This window comes from Echinops telfairi, unplaced genomic scaffold, assembly GCF_000313985.2.
Source record: "Echinops telfairi isolate 266 unplaced genomic scaffold, ASM31398v2 ScPeMD7_9;HRSCAF=40, whole genome shotgun sequence".
Classification (NCBI taxonomy): Eukaryota; Metazoa; Chordata; class Mammalia; order Afrosoricida; family Tenrecidae; genus Echinops; species Echinops telfairi.
In genome coordinates, this window is record NW_022103906.1 from 85585954 (window position 1) to 85595034 (window position 9081).

General features: G+C 51.1%; 1 protein-coding gene across 1 annotated transcript in view; it reads right to left on the bottom strand.

Moving 5' to 3' along the window:
* Positions 1-2035: 2035 nt before the first annotated feature.
* LOC115868260 (40S ribosomal protein S29-like) overlaps positions 2036-9081 on the bottom strand; it is a 20519-nt gene continuing 13473 nt past the window's right edge. Inside the window, exon 3 of the mRNA XM_045286595.1 lies at positions 2036-2222. Within this exon, the coding sequence (XP_045142530.1) occupies positions 2036-2222 (187 nt within the window). The remainder of the gene's footprint in view (positions 2223-9081) is intronic.

Here is a 9081-nt window from a genome sequence, read left to right on the forward strand (position 1 = left end):
TGTCCTACATGCACCTCAAGCAACTTATCTCCACTCCAAACATCTTGCCTCTTCCCCGTCTCCTCTTTCCAGTTTTGCCAGCTCAAAGGCAACTCATTTCGGAGTGTCCTTCTTCGCCAGCCCCCTTATTGAAGCCATTTGGCTTCTAAACTGATCTCAGTTCCGTCTCTTCCTCCCACCACTGCACTACCCACCGTACTGGCTCACTCCCTTCTTTGCCCAGAAAGATGATAACTACTGGTTTCTTTCCCCAGTCTCACATCTTCTTATCGTGCACGCAGGTCTCAGCAGGAAACACACGGCGCATCCAAATGAGGATAATGTCAAGACAGTTGATAAAGGCGTGGGCAATGAGAAGCCCTGGAGCTAGTATAGAACCCTGGGACTGTACTGCGGCTCTGCCACCACATACACGTGCTCTAGGGAGCTGGTCATGGAATAAATACTCAGCTCCCACCCCCCTGCCTCCCCTCGGATCTCCTGCTGCCTCCCCTCCGATCTCCTGCTGGGTTCCCCATTGTCCAACCCCAACCAGAGACCGAAGGCACAGAGCCTGTTGTTGCTGCCCATACTTGGCCCCTGTTGTCTGAGGCCAGGGTTGGAGGGGAGGGATGACAATGGATCTGGAGGGAAAATGGAAGATGCTCACACAGATGCCAACCCTTCTTCAAAACATACGTGTCCCTGCTTAAAAGTCTCAGAACAAGTGTATTCACTCAATTGAACAATTGTACCCTTGGATGAAAATAGTACACAATAAGTACATTGTACAATTGAATTAATAAATCAGCAGTCATCCCTGCTGTGGGCTCTGTACTAGACTTGTCTGTACTCACCAGACTATATATATACATATCCTTTCTTTCAGTGCTCAGGGAGTCCCTGGGTGGTCCAAACAGTTACTGTGAAAGGCTGCTATTGGAAAGGCTGCAGGTTTGAGTCCCCCCAGGGTACCTCAGAAGAAAGGCTTGGTAGCTGCTTCTGAAAATTCGGCCATTGAAAGCCCTCTGGAGCACAGGTCTACTCTGACAGCCGCCAGCTGGAGGGGCTTTGACTTGATAGCAGGCGCCTCTCCGGGAGTGGCCGAGCCCTGCTCCTTGGTCCTGGGGCTCTGGGGAGCTCCAGGTAGCTCAATGCTCTCTCATCCCTCTGAATCTTTAGAGCAGCCGTTCTCAACCTGTGGGTCTCGACCCCTTTGGGGGTTGAACAACACTTTCACAGGGGTCTCCTAAGACCATCAGAAAACACATAATTCCAATGGTCTTAGGAACCGAGACACTGCTCCTCTATCCGTCTCCAGCTGCTGGTCACCCACATGCAGATATGCCCACCTACCAGTACCCGGCGTGAAGACTGCTACCCATGCTACACCATGCTTCAAGACAACATTTCATTTATTTGTCATTAGAAATCAATACAGTGAACCCTCGCCACTTCGCGCTTCGACTTCCGTGGCTTCACTCTATCGCGGTTTTTGCGTAACAGCACCCACTGCCTACACCCGCTCCTTCAGAGGAAAAAGAAGGCGACCCACCTGTAGAGTACATCCCTTAAGTCATTTCATAGGCTATTGATTACAGTATTGGTAAGAACTATGTATAATAATACTGTATGTGAAATATGTAATACTGTAAACTAGATGCCATAAATAATATAAAAAATAATAAATGATAATTGTAACGTCCAAAATGTTTTACTGCATTTTCCCTTTTTAGTTTAATAAATTGGGTAATACGAGTGTAATGGTGACCAAAGGGTGTTTTTTCATGTCCTCTATGCTCTAACTACGAAAATATTTGATTTACAAATAAGGAATCCTACTTCACGGAATTTCATTTATCACGGTAGGATCTAGAACTGATTAACCGCGATAAACGAGGGTTCACTGTATTTCACAATATATAATTACATATTGTTTTTGTGATTAATCACTATGCCTTTTTTTTCAAGCTTGAATTTTTTTATTTTATGTACAAATAGTTGGCATTGTTTCTTCTGTTGGGTAGCGGTCTTGGATTGTCCATCCAAAGATCACTTAGTCCAGCTGGATGAAGCCGGTATCCTTGGCGTACTGACGGAAACACTGACGGCACATAGTGAGGCTGTATTTCCGGATCAGACCGTGCCGGTTTGAGCACACGTGGCAAGAATGAGAACCCGGGCCGAATTTTCTCAGGGAGCTCCAGGAGAGCTGCTGGGGACCCACCTTGTTTCCAGACTCTCTCCAAGGCAAAGGGAACGAAGCCGATCACTATGCTTTAATTATGCTCAGTTTATAACAATGAAAATGCATCCTGCCTACCAGATATTGACATGACAAGTCATAACAGTAGCAACATGACAGTGATGAAGTGGCAATGAAAATGTTTTGGTTGGGAGTCCCCACCACATGAGGAACTGTATGAAAGGGTCGCGGCCTGAGGAAGGTGGAGAACCGCTGCTTTAGGACAAGACGTGCAGACCAAACCCAGCCTCGTGTTTGTCTGTGCCTGGCCTCTGAGCCAGAAATGCTTTCCACACTGGAAGCTATCGAAAAATCCGGGAGAAGAATGCTTGTGACAGGCGTAAGCGATATGAAATGTGAATTGTCAGGCCTGCAGGTCAAGTTTCGTTGGAGCGCAACCTTGCCCATTCATTTGCATATGCCGTGGACAGGGGTTGTCACAAGTTCAGAAATGTACATTCTGTCCCTTTAAGGGGAAAACCCCACAGCCCAGCGCCTTGCTGCTTTACATACCACTTTGTTTCTATTGTGTGTGTGTTTAAATGTCACCTGTGATCGGGGACCCTATATAGGGTCACCCTGGGTTGGAATCAACTCCACTGTGGGGCCGAGTGGGTTACGACAGCGTTGGGCTGTTGGCTGCAAGGTCTGAGGGATAAGCCACAGTCCGCCCAGAGAGAGACAAGAGCCTATCTGTTCCAATAAAGGTGTACCCAGCCCTACGGGGTCTCTATATGTCAGAATTGGATATATGTTTACAGGTGGGAGTCAGGTCATCCTGGGTCTGGAAGAAAGTTCTCGATTCTCCTCCCCTCCCCCACCCAGGAGATGAACTCTTATTAACACCTTCTAATCTAATCGGGCAAACACTAATTCCTCCATCTGGGAAGTCCCTGGATTACTCCGTGTGACAAACTCCCATCCACACCTCACCACTGGGCCCCCTGTCTCCCCCCCCTCACTTCCTCATCCACCAAAGTAGCTGCTGGCTGAGCACTGGCTGCCGGGACGGCATCCCAGCTCTGCGGCTGCCTAGTTAGTTGAATATTTTTGAGCAAGCGATTTAAGTTCCCTTCCCCGAAGGCTGTAAAATGGGGCGTTATACAATGTATCCCCTGGCGGCTGAGACTCTATGTGAGAAAAAAAGAATAAAAACATGGGGAGTAGTCAAAACAGGGCTTGAAGACAGAGTACATTTTATGAGTCAGAGTTCAGCGGCAGCAGCCGCCTCCCGCACAGGGCGCCTCACAGTGTGCTCTGCTGTCTCACGAGTGAGTGCTTCCAGGGCTTCCTCAGCTGGGCGACACATTTCGATGGGTGTTCCCTCAATTCCGGGGCCTTGTTTTGGGCTACTGCCTTCAGGGCAGGTTGAACTTCTTCCTTCAGGAACATTGGTTCTTGATCACACGCTGCTTCTTGAAATGGTTGAATGGCCGACGAGTTCTTTTGGCTACAAGGACACTGTATTCCTTGGGTTAGGTTCCTGGGATGGTTTGGCTTCTTCTCAGGGCTGGAAGAATTCACGCGGCAGGAGCACTTTTGTAAGTCCAAGTAGGTTTTATGGGGGAAAGGAAAGTTTTGGGTACTACAGTCTCAGACAGTACATGCTCTCTCTGGCAAGTGTACAAGGCAGCATGGAAGTGGGGGTGGGGGGCATGGGAAAGTTGGAGACCAACAATGGCGGCTTTGGAGGAGCACAAAAAGCCACCAGGAGACATGCCCTTTACGAGGAGGCTACAGAATCAGGAGAGGAGGGCCACAACACACACACACACACACACACACACACACACACACACACGAGAAATCCTGGCCTCCAGCCTGCAAGAGAGCCCCTGAGAGAGAGAGCAGCCTGCCTAAGTCTGCTGTCTATCCCCCTTAGCGGGTGAGGATGCTTGAGGGTATTGGCTGATCTTAGCAACTGACTTCTGGCGCACGTGTGATGGTAATGTTGCTGGTGTCTAGTGTGTGCCCAGCTTGACCTTCACCTGTGCCTAGGGGACCTTGGTCTGAGCATGCCCAGCTTTGGATTGTCTAATGTGTTCCCAATTTCTTTCCAACCCCTCTACGGTGGCGTGCCCAGCTGATTTTTGGTTAGCATGGGCATTTGGTGGAGACAACCCCCTTTATCCTAAATCTTTCTCTTCCACTTCCATCGTCGTTGGATGGTTTCTGTGTCAAGTCAATGTTTTGCCAATAGAATCTTTCAATATTGTAACTCGGAGCTTGACTTTCTTTCCTTGAGCTCTTTAAGTTTAAAATGTGCTGAGCGTGCCTATGTTTATATCTCTATAAATGTCTTTTGCCTCCTAATTATTTCCTCTATTTCCTTTTACTTTCCTCTTCCCCACTATCAGGTTTGACCTTCATGCGGCTCTCTGTACTTCCTCTTGGCTATGTTGCACTTGATCAAACCCCTCCAGGCATTCTTTGCCCTCCTGGCCATTAATTTTAGATCTCTTGTTGTTCCCTTCAAGTATGATGTTCTTGATCCCATCCCATAGCCAAAAAATTTGGCAGGAAGCTACCTGGCCAGTTGACAGGAAGAGATCCATATTTGAACCCATGCCAAAGAAAAGGTGACCCAACAGAGTGCAGAAATTATAGAATATCATTAATATCACATGCTAGTAAAATTTTGCTGAATACCCCCAGCAATGATTGTAGCAGGACATTGTCAAAGAGCTGCCAGAAATTTAGGCCCAATTCAGAATGGGTATGGGACAAGGAATAGCGTTGCAATTCACAACTACATTTATAACATGATTTTATTATTAACATTGTTAATAAGCTATGAATTCCGCATGACCTGGTATGGGAGGAATTCCATGAGGGTCAAGGGTGGCACCGTGGATTGCTGGGAGTACCATCCTTAGTGAAGTCGCTCATCCTATCTGCGATGCTCCCTACAGCCTCCTGCCCCTCCCCTGGCAGGATTTTCTCTGTCAGTCCCCTCCTCCACACTTCCAGCTTCAGCAGCAGAGAAACAGTCCTAGAATAGGTGCTTGAAGATAATCAAGCGGCCATCAAGCTCAGCAGCAACAAAGCCCACATGGAAGAAGCACACCAGCCTATGCGATCACGAGGTGTTGAAGGGATCAGGTATAAGGCATCATCAGAACAAAAAATCTTACCATAGTGAATTATGGGGGGAGTGTGGAGTGGAGACCCAAAGCCCATTTCTAGACCACTGGAGATCCCCTTGCAGAGAGGTCTTGGGGAGGAGACGAGCCAGTCAGGATGCGATGTAGCAACGATGAAAAACACAACTTTCCTCTAGTTCCTAAATGCTTCCTCCCCGCCCCCACTATCATGATCCAAATTCTACCTTGCAAGTCTGGCTAGACCAGAGGATGTACACTGGTACAGACAGGAACTGGAAACACAGGGAATCCAGGGCGGATGATCCCTACAGGACCAGTGGTGTGAGTGGTGATACTGGGAGGATAGAGGGAGAGTGGGTTGGAAAAAGGGAACCTATTATAAGGAATTATATGTGACCCCCTCCCTGGGGGATGGACAACAGAAAAGTGGGTGAAGGGAGACATCGGACAGGGCAAGATATGACAAAATAATAATTTATAAACTATCAAGGGCTCATGAGGGAGGGGGGAGCGGGGAGGGAGGGGAAAAATGAGGACCTAATGCTGGGGGCTTAAGTGGAGAGGAAATGTTTTGAGAATGATGAGGGCAATGAATGTACCAATGCGCTTTACACAATTGATGTATGTATGGATTTTGTTAAGAGTTGTATGAGCCCCTAATAAAACGATTAAAAAAAAAAAAGAATAGGTTCGGACTGTGTTTATTCAGGACAAAGGACTAAAGTGCTTCACTCCACAAACAAGTAGGAGGCCCCAGCCACAGGCCCAGGATGGAGTGGGAAGCAATAGAGACAGGGTTGAGTCTGGAGGCTCACGAGTTCATTTCCACCTATCTGTGCCCCCACATGGGCTCTGGTCCACCACTGGCAGGGTGCTCAGAGGGAAAGGTGTGTGTAGGTGTATCTATGCCCGGTATATACACATGCCTGTGTGTCCTGAAGACTCAGAGGACTTGGGGGAGGGAGGGGAGGTGGAGAGGAGCTGTGTGGCCCCTGGGCTGCCCTGGGTCTGAAGCAGGGGCCCATGGGTTCAGGGTGAGGGCCTGCCTCCTCCAGTTCGTCCTGGGGCCCATGTTCTGTGGCTGGAGTGCACGGGCAGGCTGAGGTGAAGAGCCTTTCCAGCCAGGCGGATCCCACCAAAGCTGGAGGCCTGGCGAGACGGCCTGAAGTCTGCGTCTGGGGGCACAGCAGCCCCTAGAGGAGGCTTCCTGGGCTAGGGTCATGGGAGGCGGTTGTGCTTCTGTCTCCAGTGCCATTGCGCCAGTTTGGGGAGCCTGCCTGGCCCTGCGCCACTGGGCCTGCTCCAGAGCCGGGCGGGCGGGCCCGGCAGCAGTTGTGCAAGGGTGAGCTCACCGGCCGTGCCCACCTCGGCCTGCAGCGGCCTGCTGGCTGCTGCTTAATCACTGTTCAAACACCCTGGTAGGCGAGTGGGCTGCGGAGGCAGACGTGACAGGGCAGGGCCACCTCTGCCAGGTCTGGGTAAAGCCCCTGGGCAGGCTGGGGCCAGCGCTGACCTCCAGGACTCTGCAGTGAGGCACTCCTTCCTACCTCCTCCTTCTCCCGCTCAGCCTCAGTCTTCCATCGGAACTTCAGTGGGAAGCAGTCTTGATGGAACCCACCCCTTTGGGGCGCTCCTCATTTAGACAGGGAACACGAAATTCAAAGCCAGGGACTGCGCGGCACGGCAGTTCTTCTTCTCGGTCCAGTCGGTTCCGACTGTAGCCAGCCCCTGCGTGCAGAGCAGAGGTGCTCCATCGGGCTTCCGGGCTGTGACCTTTCAGAAGTAGATCACCAGGCCTGTCTTCCAAGGCGCCTCTGGGTGTGTGTATCTGGGATGGTGGTGGTGGTGGTGTTTGAACCGTCAACCTTCTGGCTAGCAGTCAAGCAATTACTTCAGGAGGGTGGCACCAGCGCCAACATGCCTCACTTCGCCCACAGTCCTGCCACTGACTAGCTTGGTGATTTTGCCCGAGTTCCAGAGCTCCCTGTGCCTCAGTCTCCTGGGCTATAAAATGGCTTTGTTAATGATCAGGATGATGACTCCCTTATAGGGCGGTTGGGAGGCTTGGGGTATAGAGATATGAAGTGCTTACTGTGCCTCTTGACATTGAAACCTCAATGCCTGGAGCTGAGACCCAAACACTCATGCCGGGGCTGAGTTCATCTCAGAGAGGACGACCAGGCCCCTGGCCAGGCTGGTGCGTCCACTATCAACCTTCACCTCTCACTCGTCTTTGCTGGCACAGCGATTTAGTGCTCGGTGGCTAACGGAACGGTCAGCAGCTGAAACCCTCCGGGTGCTCTGCAGGAGAAAGACGTGGCAGCCGGCTTGCCAGGCGACAGCTTTGGAACCCCTACGGGGGGGTGGGGGTGGGGGGGCAGTGCTGTTCTGTCCCATGGGGCTTGGCTTTTTGAGGAGTAACTCCATCGTGCCAGCATGGCACAGATGTGAACCCTCAGGCTTTGAGATGTGAAGCACCTGTACCGGTCCAGCGGGGCCATGGGGATGTCGGGGTGGTGATGGTGGTGGATTGGGGGGTGGGGGTGGGGACAGAGGGTGGTGCAAAGAGCCAAGCTGCAATGTCAGCCCAGGCGTGCCTGCGTCCCATGCCCTCCTCAGGTCAGGCCTGCAGATCAAAGATGCGGATCTGAACTTGTCAGGGCATTTAACCCTGCACACACCCACTGCACCCAGAGGGTGCAGGAGGAAGACAGTGGTCCAGGAGGCCCAGGGCAGCCCCGGTGTGCAGAGGGCCAGGCACGGCTGCTGGGCTGAGGCTGAGACCTGGCTGATGGCAGGCGGGCTCAGCAGGCGGGCTCTGGGAGCTCCCAGGTGGAAAGAGGGGCGGCGCTTTCTGTGCGCCAGCCACTCCTTTTCCTCATCACACAGGTTGTTGGTTGGTTGGTTTTTTAGCTTGTCAAATATTTTATTTTATTTATTTATTTATTTTAAAATCATTTTATCGGGGGCTCGTATCACTCATCACAACCCATCCATCCATCCATCCATTGTGTCAAGCACATTCATACATTTGTGGCCATCATCGTTCTCAAAACAGTGGCTTTCTACTTGAGCCCTTAATATCAGCTCGTCATCTCCCCCCTTCCTCCCTGCACCCCTCCCTCATGAACCCTTGATCATTTATAAATGCTTATCATTTTGTCATATCTTACACTGTCCGGCGTCTCCCTTCACCCACTTTTCTGTTGTCAAATATTGTATTTTAGGTTTAAAACATGTTTCTTCCAGTTGTGACTTGAGTGCCGGTTTCCACAGCAGGTCGGTTTTCCGTTGAACGATTCATACCCGTGTCATCTCAAGTCATCGGCTGCAGTCCTCTCAAGGGACCACCTTCGCTGGTCCCACGTCCTCCCCTGTTTCCGGCTTTCCCCGGCCCTCGGTGCTCAGAATGTGTGCTCCTTCTGAGGGGCTGTGTCACACTTCTCCCAACAGAGCCGTCTCTGGTTGGGCTGAGTTTACTTCCAGACCTGGAGGGTGACCAGGGCCGTCCTCTCGGTCTTCCACCGTTTCTTTGGCGTGGGTCGGGGCAAGGTGCTGTCAAAATGATGAGAGAGCCAAGCACTCCCGTCTCCTCCCACAGGAGCACTCTGGGTTCTTTGCCAAGCCCCAAATCAGTAGCCGATCAGTCAAGCCAATTCCATCCAGTGGGGACCCCAAGGGGGCAGACTGGAATGACACTCCCTGGCCTTTTCCAAGACGTGACCTTGTGGAAATGACCGCCAGGCCTTTCTT